Source organism: Manis pentadactyla, chromosome 2 (genome assembly GCF_030020395.1).
Source record: "Manis pentadactyla isolate mManPen7 chromosome 2, mManPen7.hap1, whole genome shotgun sequence".
Taxonomy (NCBI): Eukaryota; Metazoa; Chordata; class Mammalia; order Pholidota; family Manidae; genus Manis; species Manis pentadactyla.
The window spans coordinates 165,293,027-165,308,017 of NC_080020.1; the positions used below are offsets into that span (position 1 = coordinate 165,293,027).

Consider the following 14,991-nt stretch of genomic DNA (forward strand, 5'->3'; position numbering starts at 1 on the left):
TATCTTATTTATCATCTCCTATTGAATGCAAGGACATAAAGGCACACATAGTCTTTGATAATCACTTCTGCTTCCCACATATTTGACTTACAAAGCACAATCATGAATAGCAAATATGCCCAACAATATATGTTTATTTTATACACTTCTTGCAAACATCTTTTGAAAATGTGTCAATATACCTAAGTCAATAATTTAAAATTGTACATTTGTAAGCCTGGGCTAATACTAAAATTTTATACTTTCAGAGATTCCCAGTTGAATGGGTTTTGGAATAGAATTACTGAATTTTATCACCCAGAAGCTACTGAAAGAAAGATTGTGGCTATTGCAGAGAAAATGTAAAATGCTTCCAACTTCTGTATATTCGGAATTATATTTTTCTTATCTGTGGTTGTTCCTGTAGTATACAGAAAGGCTAAATATTTATGAAGGATGATTCACAGTACACACACATTAAAAAAAACAGAAAAACAAAAAACCTGCTCTACTTTCTGTGAAGAAGAAAGCTGCTGGTTTTCTTTATTCAAGTTACTGTCTATACAATACATTCTAGTTAGTAGTGGCCCATCTCTGCTACACTCCATCGAAACTTCTGATCAAGGTGTCCCACATTTTCATTTTGCACTGGGCCCCACAAATTATGTAGCCATTCATCATGAGGGGATTTAGAAGTAAAAAGCTTCTTGCCATTAGAAGCTTTTTTATATCAATCCTACTTGTATTAAATTGTTTAACAAAGAATGTTTCATATCTTTCAAACTTGCTACACGTATATAATAGGCACCATTATTATCAAATGCATTTCTCCAATATAATGATGTTAAATGGTCAAAAGTTAGTATCTTTCACTTCAACAAAAACCATAGATGTACTTGGCCAATGTTTGAACATTTCTCATTTTCTTCTCTCTCCACCTCATAGTGTTTGAATTTGTGTTTCTGGACTTTAATTTCAATGTTTTGTGTCATAAGCCACTTTGAGAAGAGGATTTACTTTATAGAGCCTCTCACAAAACACATGTATATGATTAGTACAGCTGGATATAGCATTTGTTGGACATCAAATTATGACTTCACATTTATAAAATTTCTAATGAGAAATATCCTTTATTCCTCCTGATGATTAGTTCTGTTCTGACCTATGCCTTATTCACTTTAATTACATTAAACTGAACACAACTAACAATGTTATTCCTAAAGCAGAACTTTATGAACGGGGAACAATTCAGTTCACAGAATGGTATTCTAAGTTGAGTCATGAAACACTAACTCCAAGTAAAAACTGACATGCACCTAACATCTATACCCTTCCCACCATCCCCAATCTATTTGCTCACTTTTTACCACCTGTAAACACTTATTCTGCTGAGTATGAACACACTTCTCCCCAAAAAACCTGAGATTTGGAACTGCTACTATCTGGCAAAATATCTTTCTACAGAGGGAACAGATTTAGGGGAAAAGCTAAGTCCTTTCTGAAGAACTGCATTTTGTCACATGCAATGCTTTATTCTGTCAAGAAAATCGATTCTGTGAAGTACTGTAAGCCTCTTTGGCAAGAAAATTCATTTAGTCAAAGACTTTAATCTATCCTGGTGACAAAATTCGCTTTTTAGTTTATTGCTTAAATATTGAGTTTTATAACTTCCAGGAAATTTCACAAAAATATCTGTCATTTCATGATGACCTTATGATGATCCTAGGTCACATAAAAGGGAATTGAACACTGTATAGGAAAAGAGATTTTGTATATTAAAAATGGATGGCTTGTTTTGATGTAAATATGAATTTTTCTCCAAAATATGTGAACATGTTAATTTATTCCTCATGAAGGTTTCTGTAAGTCTGCAGATCTCACAACAAATGTTTAAATGACATATTTGTCATTAAAGTTTATTATGCTAAAACTAAATTTTCTAATTCCCTTTAAAAAATTAAAATTAGGTTCTTTGTCAGTCACTTTTGTCTCCTAAGTCCAAGTATTTTTACCCACAAGATAAATTTCAAATGTCTTTGTCTGGTATTCTAAATCAGGTACAATGTGTGAACCCTTTTGAGACTCTTATAGGATCCTCGGTGATTTACCAAGCTTATAACTCTTAGCTTGGAGTTTAAAATATATTTTAATAAGTTATTTTCCTTTATAATCTTACATGGTTTATTTGAAGCATTTCATTATTTAGAGTAAGGATTCATAGGTTTTACCAGACTGCTAGAAGGGCCTATAAAACAAAAAAATGTTTTAAGAACCCGTGCTAGGGAATCTTTCTGCAGAATTAAGCTTATGAAATGGCTGCTGTGTATGTCCTTACATGGAGGTCAAAGTCATTCACATGCTGCACTGGATTCATTTTTTTCTCTTGGCCCAGTCAAGACCTGGGTGGTATAAATATAGTATTTTCTTTCCTTCAGGATTTGCAGCAGTGAGCCTTTCGGTCTTCAGTATTAGTCTCTTAGCTACATAATGCCAAGGAAACATTTTCTCCTGTAGTCTGGTGGTCACTATGGAAGAACTGGAGATGTGCTGGGTGGTCACTGTGTTAGAACTGGAGATGTGTTCCATGGCACCATGACATCAAAGCTTCCAAAGGCCTAACTTCACCCACCATTTTCAGGTATTCCAGCTCAGCTAAGGGAACTGAGATACCAGAAAAAAATCACTGCTCTGGACAATACTATTCGTGACTCCAAAGAAATTTCCTATGCCAGGGACAACTCATCAGCCTTTCATAGACAGGCTTGAATTAGGACACACAAAGCATCCTGTTTTAGGAAGTGCTATCATGTTTAAAATTATTTGATAGAAGCAAAGAGGAAAGCAACAAATTTTCTGTGGACTTGTGGTCCACTGTTTAAAAATTGCCTCAACCTTGGAGTCATTCCAAATCCCATGTTGGCTGACTAACTATTTAGTAGTCCACCATTATTGTCTGTAGACTACTAGGACTACGTTCTATGGCATGCTCTTCTCTGAGCTGTTGTATTCCTTACCAAAGAGCTGAGATACGCTGATATTTACAACACCAGTTGGTGAAAATACTCAGAAATATTTTTTGAGATGAACTGATAGAGCCACTTGCTCAACTCTACCTTGCTGCTTCTTTTTTTTTAAACTCCAAAAAAACTTCTGGATGACACTGCAACCATCCAAGGTCATAGGTCTGTGTATATGAAGTCCATCATATAGTAGTATTTTACATACTACTTCTGTTAACTGGGCCTTGACCTGGATGACTCTATCACCTGGCAAACTACTGAGGGGCCATACGTTTCCAATACGTTGATCTTCTGACATCATGCTTATCAAATTTTCATTTGGGACGATTCATTCTTACTATGTATCTGTGAGAAATTATTGGATGCTTTCTCCACCTGGCTTATTTCACTTAGCATAATAACCCTCTATGTCCATATTTTATGCCCACTCTCAGCATTATTTTTGATGATCTGTTTATGCTAGGATTTTTGGCTTTAGTCTACTATTGTGAAAGTATAGTTATATTTTTTAATTAAACATTTTATTATACCTTTGTGATAACTATACCAATTTTTAAAATCAAAATCTCACAAATCAGTATCATTATTTAAATTTAAGTCTATCTTTATCTTAAACGTATTATGTTAGTAATTTCGTGCAAAAGCTTCACATTTGTGGATTCTTTGGTTTGTTTAATTTTTTTGTTATTTAAGTATAGTTGATATACAATCTTATATTGGTTTCAAAGAAGCAACACAGTGGTTCAACAGTTACTCATATTATTAAATCCTCATCCACACCAGTGCAATTACTATCTGTCAATAAAGAAAGATGTTACAGAATCATTGGCTATGTTTTCCACATTATACTACCATCCCTAAAACCAACATACTATGATTGAGAATTTATGTGCCCCCTTGCCTTCTCAGCCTCCCTACCCACCCACTCACCCCAACTGCTCCCCCATGGTAACAAAACGTCACTCCTCAGTGTCTATGAGTCTACTGCTATTCTGTTCATTTTGTTTTGTTTTGTTTTGTTTTAATATTCCACTAGTAAGTGAAATCATATAGTATTTGTCTTTCTCCACCTGGCTGATTTCACTGAGCATAATACCGTCTAAGTCCCTGCATGTCATCACAAATGCCAGGTTTGTTTTTTTTTATGGCTGAATTATATTCCATTGAGTATATGTACCACCTCTTCTTCATTCATCTACTGATGGACACTTTAGTTGCTTCCAAATCTTGGCTATTGTGAATAATGTTATTTAAATTATATTATTTGCAATATAATGTGTTTATCAGCAATAAACAAAGGAGAACATATCTTTTCAAATTCGGGATTTTATTTTTTTCAGGTACATTCTTATAAGTGGAATTACTGGGTTGAATGGTATTTCTATTTTTAGATTTTGAGGAACCTGCATATTGCTTTTCATAATAGCTACACCAATTTAATTCCCACTAACAGAGAATGAACTGGATTATTGTCAAACTTCATACACGAAAGTAAACTCAAAATGGATTAAAGACCTAAATTTAAGACATGAAACCATAAAACTCTTAAAGAAAACACAAGAAAATTTCTTGAACATAAACATGAGCAATTTTTTCCTGGACACATCTTCTCAGGCAAGGGAAAAAAAATCAAAGATGAACAAATGGGACTACATCAAATTAAAAAGCTTCCATACAGTAAAGGACACCATAAAAAAAAATGACCTACAGTATGGGAGAATATATTTGTAAATGATTAATCCAATTAAGGGGTTAACATCCAAAATATGTAAAGAACTCATATGACTCACCACTAAAAAAACAAATAACCTGATTATAAAATGGGCAGAGGACCTGAATAGACATTTTTCCAAGGAGGAAATACAGATGGCCAACAGGCACATGAAAAGATGCCCCACATCGCTAATCATCAGGGAAACACAAATCAAAACCACAATGAGGTATCACCTAACACCAGTTAGAATGGTTACTGTCCAAAAGACAGGAAATAGTAAGTGTTGGTGAGGATGTGGAGGAAAGGAACCTCCCTGTACTGTTATTTTATTTTTATCTAATCTCTCTAGAAGAGTAGTAGGAGTGATATATTTCACAGTTTCTGATAAACCTGGTATTATGTAACTGTTTACTTTAGGAAAAAACAACTTGGAAAGATATATCTTGAGACTTGAACTCTTGAAAGATATTGTCAATTAATTGTGTAAGACATATATCAAAACCATCCTTTTTTTTTAAGTACTTTTCTTGTGTTTATTCATTTAACTAGAAATAATATACTTTCATTCCAATTGTTGCTTGTTAATTTTCCTAGAGAGAAGAAAAGAAATTTTTTTGATGGCTAATATGCATCTTCTTATGTTGAGAAAAATTCATGCATGTATATGCATATAAATATTATATATATTTCTATAGGTAATTACTATTCTTTATCAGCTATCAGAAACTTCAATATGAAGGATCTTCATTTCTGTCCTTCAGTTATTACTTTTTATTAGCAAAGATCTTGGTCATTTATTTATTAATATTTGGTTAATTATTAAGTTTATTAATAAATTAATCTTTGGGAATTACATAAATCTGTAAGTTAATTTGGGTATAATTGGCATCTTTTGTTTTGAATCTTCCATTCTATGAAAATAGGATATCTATTAATTTATTTACATCTTTTTTGTTTCATCAACATTTTGTAAATTTCAACATACAAGTTTTATACTTGTTTTGTTAGATTTACATGTATTTCATTTTAAGTGTTTGTAAATGTTATCATATTTTCAATTTTTATTTCTGCATATTCATTGCTAGTATATAGAAATTAAATTGAATTTATGCATTGACCTTGTGTTTTGTGATCCTGTTGAAATCATTTATTAATTCTGGGACCTTTATTTTTCCTTACAGGTTCCCTACAATTTTCAACATGGACTACTATACCATCTGCAAATGAGAATTCATTTATTTCTTCCTTTTGAATTTGTTTCATTTCTTCATTTTTGCTTGCAGTTATTAGAACTTCCAATTCTATGTTGAATACCAGTGATCAGAGAAAACATCTTTGCCTTATTACTAATCTTAGAGAAACAAAGTTGGCTAAGCATTTTTTATAGCATTACCTACAAGGCTTTATAAATAAATGTTCCTTTTCAAACTAAGAGTTTTTGTTTTGCTGTTGTGATCATGAATGGGTGCTGAAACTTGTCAAATGATTTTTCTGCATCAATTGATATGATTTTATTTTATTACCTTGTTGATATGGTGAATTACACTGACTGATTTTCAAATACTGAATAATGCTTTGCATCTCTAGAATAAGCCCCACTTGGTCATGACACATAATTATTTCTATACATTGATAAATTCTGTTGGCCAGTATTTCAACAATATTTTTATATTTATATTCTTGAAATATAATGGTATGTTTTTTCATCCTACTTTATCTAGTTTGGGCATCAGGTAAATGATATGGGGTGTGTTTCCTTCTGTTTTATCTTCCTGGAAAGATTGTGAAGATTTGGTGGTAATGCTTTGTTAACTATATGGTAGAATTGTCTAGTGAAAACACTTGGGCCTCGACATTTCTTTTTATACCTTTCTTTATTCTAAAAAGTCTATTTTTTCTGGTACTAATACAGTGATTCTTGCTTTCCTTGACTGCCTACATGGTATATCATTTTTCCTTTTTTCTCTTTTACTTAAAACTTATGTATATCATCATATTTGAATTGAGGTTCTTGTATACAAATTTATATTTGGGTATTCTTTTGTTTTGGGTCTGACAATCTTCTAATGGTGTATTTTGGCCATTTACATATAAATGTAATTAGTATGGCAGGAAGTCTGTTGTTTAGATTTCTTTTTTTTTGTTTGTGATCTTTTCCATTTCTCTCCTGCTTCCCACATTTCTTTTGAACAGTTGAGCTTTTTTACAGTTCTATATTGATTTACCTGTAATATTTTGAGAGTTTTCTATGAATAGCATTTTTTAGAGTGGTTGGCTCTAGTTTTTTATTATACATATATAACCTACAACATTCTATTGATGCTAAGATTTTTACCAGTTCAAGGGAAGTATGTCCCTTTAACCCTTTTTTGTAATATAATTTTTATAAATATTTCCTCTTTATATATGGAGAACTATGTCAATGATATAATTTTATTATAATTGTTGAAATTTGGTTTGATCATCAAGCAAAATCCAGAAAACTCAAGAGTATTACTTTATTTATCCAGAATTTTGCTTTTTCATTATGTTTTCTTCCTGATCTTCAAGATTCTTTCGTTACAGAGAATATTCTTTAGCTACTTTTTTAGGATAGGCCTGGTAGCAACAAGTTCTTTCAATTTTCATTCATCTGAAAATGTCTTAATTTCCCATTATTACTCAGGAATAGTTTTGCTCAGAATAGAATTCTGGGCTGGCAGTTCTCTCAGCACTTGGGAAATACGTCATTTTCTTCCAAACTTCTCCCATTGATATATCTGTCATTTGAATTGTTGTTCTCCAACAGGTAGTGTGTTGGTTCTTTCTGGCTGCTTCCAAGATATTTTTCTTTGTCTCTAATTTTCACAGATTTATGATGTGTCTTGGCTTGAATATCATTTTTGGAGTTAATTCAGATTCCTTTCTCTATAGCTTTATCTGTTTGCTAAATTTGGGGAACTTTTACTATTATTTGAGTATCTTTTTAGGTTTTACCTCTCTGAGGCTCCAATGACATGAATGCTAAATCCTTGTTATAGTGTAATTCAATGTATCTCTAAATCCTTCTCAATTTTTCTATTTATCTCTATTGTTAAGATTGGGTAATCATATTTTTCTCTCTTCAGTATCACTAATGCTTTTTTTCTGTCCTTTTTATTCCACTGTTGAGAGTAATAAGGAAAAGTACATCTACTCTCTTTTTCCATAAGTAGAATTTACAAGAATTTTCATGATTAATCTTTTTTGCTCATGAGATCTATAACTTTTCAGTAAGAGTGGGAATGGTATTTTTTACCTGAGTTATATGAATTATACACTGATTAGTGGACAGAGCGGGCTGGTAGTAAGATCTGGATATGAGAAGAGTGAGAAAAGGAGAGTCCTAAATAACTGGAAGTTGAAAAAGTAAGAAAACTGATTCTAAACTAGAGTTTAAGGAACTATTAAGAGTTAATTTGGAGTAACTAAGAGTATCTGAATGGTTCAATAGACAAGGGGAAAATTACAACCGGGAGTCAGATTAAAATTTTAGGATCACAGCAAAAAAAATGTTAATAAAATGAAACTTAGTTAAGAGAAAATTAAAGGGAATTATCCTTCATAAATTATGATTATTAATACTTGTTTTATGGATATCAGTAATTTGTCCTTCCAGTCTCACCCATTTTCCCCCTAGACAAAGCTATTTTTGAGTAATTTGCCTACATCTATCCCCTTTGTAGAGATCCTTTCGCAACAGCTTATGCTACCTAAGAGGCAAAGTGAATGATTCCATTTCCCCGGCACAGTTCTACGAAAGGGGAGATAAGATAATACACACTGGGCCAGCGGGGTTATGTTCCTTGAAGCTTTGGGATTAGATTACAATTAAAAAAATGAAAACAAAACAAACAAACGAAAGCTGCACAGTCTGCTGAGCTCCTGATCTAAGAGGCTGGGTGAAGCAGAGACCATTGAAGGAAAGCACACTTAAAATTCAATTAATAAAGCAGCCTCTCTGAAAATAGTTCAAGAACCATTTGGCCTCAGAGCAACTGAGAGACTGAAACGCCTTCTGACTCATCAGCTTTTAGAGCAAATCCTTTAGACGCTGCATTTTAATTCTTGCTTGAGGGTTCTATTACATAATTCTCTTTGTTTATGGGAATTAGATACTGTAAATGTTAATTAAACTTTCTCATTAAAAATGTTACTCTCTAAATCTTCAGAGTTCAATACAGCAAATGATATTTTTCACATGTAATCACTTGATTTTATTCTAAGATTTAAATTGCAATTGCAAACTTTTTCTCTGGAAGCATATAAATTAAAGAAGTATTAAAGTAAAGAAGTATAGAGAAGGAACAAAGAGAAGTCCATGGCTTGCTTTGCAAACTTATCAGCATATAAGGTAATGCATTTAAAACAGATATATTTTTCCAATAGTTTATCCAGTATCCTTTCCAATGGCTTATTATCCAGTATATATAAAATCATTCACCTGAATGATAAAAAACATAGTGGAGACAAACTTCCAGGAATAAATATCTAATCAACTTAGGAAAAAGTAAAGCAAAATAATGGAAAGATAAATAATAATTTGTATATGAATAACTGATCAATTCAACCTGGTGAGATATTACAAATCAAATCAATTAAGAATGATTATACCATATAATGCATAAAATAAATCCTCAGGAAGACAAGAGTCTGGGGAGCCACACTGAGCTCAGGACACTTCAGGATGTCTAGGTAATGCTTGGGGTGAAATGGAGACAAACTTTACACTCATGTTGAAATGGGAGTACTAAAATTAATGGGGTTAAGTTTTAGATACCAATAATAAGGTCACATAACCATGAAGAACTAGAGCATCATGGAATCCAGAAAGGAAATCTGTCCTCTAAGAGAAAAAGGAAAAAGGACTATCTAACACAATAAAGGGTCTGTTTTTAAAAACTAAGTAAAGTCATTAATCATTGAGTAAGACAAAGCAGAAGAAAAGTCTGTTCAGACAGTAACACATTGCAGTAGCATGACTGTACAATCATAAAAACACAGTAGCAAACAAGAACTCTTGCTCAGAGCTAAATCAGTATTGCAGAACTGATACAGTAAGTGAGCTCTGAAGCACGTCCACTCACTACTGGTCTTGTGGGGTGACTCCCATCCTGCCCCCACTCTTCTGTGGTACCCTATTTGGGACACAGGAAATTTTTGCTTGGAGGAGGAAAACTTCCATAAGAGCTTATGGAAACCCTCAAACATTCCACAATTCTGTTCTCTTCATCTGTATTGCATCCCTTCTTGGGCTTGGGGGTGGGGAAGAGCACCCATTCTACAAAGATGTTTTTTGATCTGTTATGACACCAATCTACACTTGTAACGTGATGAAACATTCATCACTCTGGAAGAAAAAGTAAGGCCTAGTTATTCCATTTGTTTGTCAAGTTGCACCAGTCCAAATGTGGTCATTTTTTTTCTAATCACCATATTTTATTGATAGGGACCTGAGTCTGAAAATGTTAAATGAAATTTTGTGTCTGTCATTTTGCAAAATGGATCTTTCTGCTCTACAAATCCTTATGTCTATATTTAGAATGCATGGGAACAGAAGTTTTAAAATTGTGTAAAAGTATTTCACCATGAGATAAATGGCTTGCTATAAACCTTTATAGTAGTTGTTCATACTTTCATATTTATGTGCGATGCACTCCTATTGAAAAAGAGAGTAATGATGAAAATTAATCCACTTGAGATTGACATTTTAAAACTAGTGTCTGGAATTAGAATCCTTAAGCTAGAATGCTTTAATAGAGTGGAATGAACTGATGTGGTCATTAGAACAAAGTGATTTATCCACCTTGTAAGGCATAAATGTAAACTAAAGAATATATTATAAAATTATAAATTGTGATACATGATCTTATTTGGGCTCTTTATATATGAGAGACTTCCATTTACCCAAAAGAATATAAAAATTATCTTTTCTGGAAGAGATTAACTCCATCTGACCTTATCAGATAGTGTCATGCTGGACAATATCTGGTTGAAATAATGTCATTCCTTAAATGTGCCATGTTCTATGTCTCCCAAAATCAAAACTATTACAGACATTATGTGACTTGGTATGCACAACCATTTTATAAAACTGCAATCAAGCCACTTTCACAGAAATACAAATTGAGTGCTAGCTCAAATGAGCACAGTAAGTTCACTCATAAAAGAGCTTTTTACTATCAGTTCACTACTATACCAGAATTTAACTATTTTTAAATCCTAATTACATATCCCTAGATATAGGCAATTAAAAAGCTGACCTTTGTAACACTTCATCTCTCACTTGATGATAGATGGTAGCAAGGAAAATATATCTGGAACCTTTAGGAATGAAAGAGAATGCCTTCAGAAACATCAAATGTTCTTTAAGACTGGCAAAGGATAAACAGTTGCAGGAAATTTTTAATAATAAAAACATCTCATTATAAAGAGCCTACTTTTTTAATTTGTCTGAGGGAGCAGAAGCCATCCTAGATTTTTCTTTTCCTCACGTACCACACTCTTGTTCCATGCAATTATTCACCCACTTCCGTGAAACCACTTCCTATTGGTGATTTATCATCGCTCACTTTAGCTGTAGCAATAGCACCCTATTTTCTTTTGTTTTCTGCTATATTTCACCTCCTGCAGCATGTTTGTTTCACTTCTGCCTTCAATCCACAGTCTACAGCCTCAGATTATTTTCCAAAGTATACCCCCAACAACCTACAATTATCTCCAACAACTTTCAAAGACCCTCAACCACCTACAAAACCTGAACACATAGATGCTGTAGTGAAAAACTTCAAGATGATAAAATAATATTGAAGATAAAAATAAGGTGCAAGATTAATGCATCAGGATCTCAGGAGAAATTGGTAGAATTTAGAACAACAGTGTAATCCATGATAAGGAGAGGAAATATTCAGATGTGGATATACTTGAATATACTTCAACATACATTACCGAGTACCGTACTTAAGCACATAGAATACAGGGATTAATAAGGCTCCTTTCTTTCCCTGAATTGTTTCACATTTAGCAGGAAAAATTCATTCATTTTGATAGGTACTATATAATCAGGAGACTATGAGGTCAGAAGAAGAACAGAGGAATGACAGCTCAACTCAACCCAGGGCAGTCAATAGAGCAATCTTTAACAGGCAAGTGACATTTGGGATTCAACTTCAAAGATGCAAGTGAATGGGTGGTACAGCAAAAGACCACATTTAGCTTTACCTCAGGGCACATTGCACCTCTTTATTCAAGATTTTTGACATTTAAAAGGTAATCATGGTTTCCAGTTTATTTGAATTTTTAAATGTATTTATAAATAAAATGTATAATGTAAAATATATATAGTGCATAATTACACAAGTATACATAAATGTATAATTACGTAAATACCATTCCTGAATGATTATAAGGTATCTCACGTTTTAATTCTTCTAACCCATCCATTAATATACCAAATTTTCACTACTCCATCAAGCCAATAATAGGGTACATGGATGAACTGGCATAGCAGAAACCTACTGGGCAGAATCTCTTGGTAGGCAGGGTAATAAAGAAAACAACATGACCTTTACCACTTTTGGAGGCAGAGATACCTGGAATTGAACTAACTTTGATGCGCGCTATGTGAAAAATTTGCTTCAAGTTTTTATAATATCAATTGTGTGCTTTCAGTCATTCAAAAATGATTGAGCAGCTGGCTTCGGTCTGGACAGGCAGTGTTCGCGCTGCTCCCTGCGAGACAGACCTGCGGCAGGTGGCCCGGGGCAGCGCCCTGAAGCTGTATAGCAGCGTCCTCTACAAAGGCGAGCCCAAGGTAGGGCTGATCAAAGCCGCGTATGACGTGTCCTCCTTCGGCTTCTTCCAGAGGTCCAGTGTTCAGGAATTCATGACTTTCACAAGTCAATTGATTGTGGAGCGCTCGGCGAAGGGCAGCAGAGCTTCTGTCAAAGAACAAGAATACCTGTGCCATGTCTGTGTGTTGAATGACGGTCTTGCAGGAGTGGTCATCGCTGACAGTGAATACCCGTTCCGGGTGGCTTTCACCTTGCTGGAGAAGGTACTAGACAAGTTCTCTAAGCAGGTCGGCAGGATAGAGTGGCCAGTTGGATGCCCTGCTACCATCCAGTACACAGCCCTGGATGGGCACCTCAGTGTGTACCAGAATCCCCGAGAAACTGACCCCATGAGTAAGGTGCAGGCTGAACTTGATGAGACCAAGATCATCCTGCACAACACTATGGAGTCTTTGCTGGAGTGGGGTGAGAAGCTGGACGACCTGGTTTCCAAACCGGAAATGCTGGGGACACAGTCGAAAGTCTTCTGTAAGACTTTCGTGCTTATAGAAACAAAAATCGTGCTGTGCCGTCATGTGAGGCAGCCTGCAGAGGCCCTGCGCTGACCCACCACCTTATTCATGGCAGTGCTGCAGTCCCTGGAGAAGCAGAGCCCGGAGCCGAGCAGCAGACTCCTCCCCACTTGGGGGCTCCTGGGAGGTGCCAAGGGGGTGGAAGGACCCGGGGTGGGATGGTCACGTGCATGTGTCTAGCAAAACTTTTGAAAAGATAATTTGAGGCCCTCAAAGGTGTATTTTTGGGCCAATTGAAAACATAAACTCCATGAGTCATGCAGATATTGAAGGGCCCATCTCTCAAGCACTGGGAAGGCCCAGGGGTTGGAGACAGCTCTGGGTTCTCTGTACGCCTTTGGGTTTTATCTGTACATTGTTAACACACCAGCGAGCAGGGTGCTCCCTGCTTACAGGGCCGGGCAGGTGCACTTGGGCTCAGTCCCAGGGGAAACAGAAAATCTGCTGCTGGGCCACAGTTGAGGGGCTGAGCAGGGTACCTCACTGGGTTCCACAGATTCTAAGGTATTTGCAGAGGTTGGCCTCCTGCTTGAGGGCAGGGCTCATCCAGCAAGTTCCACAGAGGTGCCTGGGAGTGTTTGAAGAGAGCGGGGGTGCTTGTTGACTCATAGCTTGGCTATGAATAGCTGGACTCCGGCATGATCTTGAACCTGTTTTCACTGGCTGCAGGCACCATGACCAACTCAGCAGCACCTGGGGCCTGTGTCTCAGCAAGTGGCCTTTCCCTGGCCACCATAACAGGGCACCAGAGAAGGGGCCGGCCAGCCCAGGGACTCCCAGCCCCACTGTGGTCTGAGCCACGGCCCTGTGCCTGGCCTCCAGCAGGACACTACAAGCCCTACAGCCTCAAGGCCAGTCTGGAATCAGCACACAGTGACACCCGGGAGGTACTGGGCCTTTAGGCCTCACTGCCATGTTGCAGACTGCCTCCTCCTGAAAACAAACTCTAGATGCCTTTGGCCCCTGCTTCCCACATAAGCCTCTGCTGGCATGGCAACACCAGTGTGGCCTTGTTCTGAGGGTCCTTCCCAGAGCATGCCTGCTCCTGCTCTACCTGGGAGGCCTCCCTGCCTTGATAGAAGGGCCAGCGGCCCTGAATTTCCTCTCTGGGACCAGAAAGTGGGATCTGTGTGGCTTTTGAGGACCCACCTAGCAGACTAGCCTCCAGCTGCACTTTTTCCCTTGGGCACTATGCTGGCCAGAGAACCGTGGCTGCCTACGGCCATGAGAGTCTCCACTGCTACAGATGTCCTGCAAGGCACAGCTCCAGCCCATCCACTGGGCCCGAGGCAGCTGCGCCTCATGTAGGAACCTGTTGCTGTCTGCCTGGCTTGCCACCTGCTTTGGAGGAAGGATGGGGAAGGGGGGGTGGCTGGTGAGCCCAGCTCCTAGTGTGGTCTGATGTTAAGTCATTTGGCAAAGAGCCTGTTTTAATAACTACTGCATAACTTCTGTGTTCTGTGGAGAGGCCCCTATCTAGATAAACCTGTCTTGAAATTCCAAAAAAGGAAGACTAATTTTTACCAAAAGGTGCTTTTGATTTAAATGAGCTAGGACAAATGAAATACAACAGCAAGGTCTTTCACAGAGTTGCAACAGTGAACAAAGGGATGTATTAATCCACTCCTCCCTGACAACCCCTAAGTAAACTGTTAAACAAAATTAAAGAATTTCTTTAATGATTTGAACAATTATGTAGACTAACGCTGATACTACAGGTTGGATTTTTCTTCAAATGTAACAAATACATTTATGTAATATACTCAGGTATGCTCTTTCTTCCACTGCATATCTAGCACTGTTGTCATTACATAGCATTTTTTCTCAGCTGTGTTTACCCTTGTGAGGCAAGGAGCACAGTGATTAAGTAAAGGCTCTTGAATGAAATAGCCTAT

The 14,991-nt window shown here is 36.3% G+C and overlaps 1 protein-coding gene across 1 annotated transcript; it reads left to right on the forward strand.

Moving 5' to 3' along the window:
• The first annotated feature begins 12,412 nt into the window (after positions 1–12,412).
• On the forward strand, positions 12,413–13,118 carry LOC118935094 (synaptobrevin homolog YKT6-like). Its single transcript, XM_036931154.2, is given in 2 exon segments — positions 12,413–13,060; positions 13,062–13,118. Coding segments are annotated over 2 exon segments (690 nt in total). The 3' UTR covers positions 13,104–13,118.
• Positions 13,119–14,991: the final 1,873 nt, after the last annotated feature.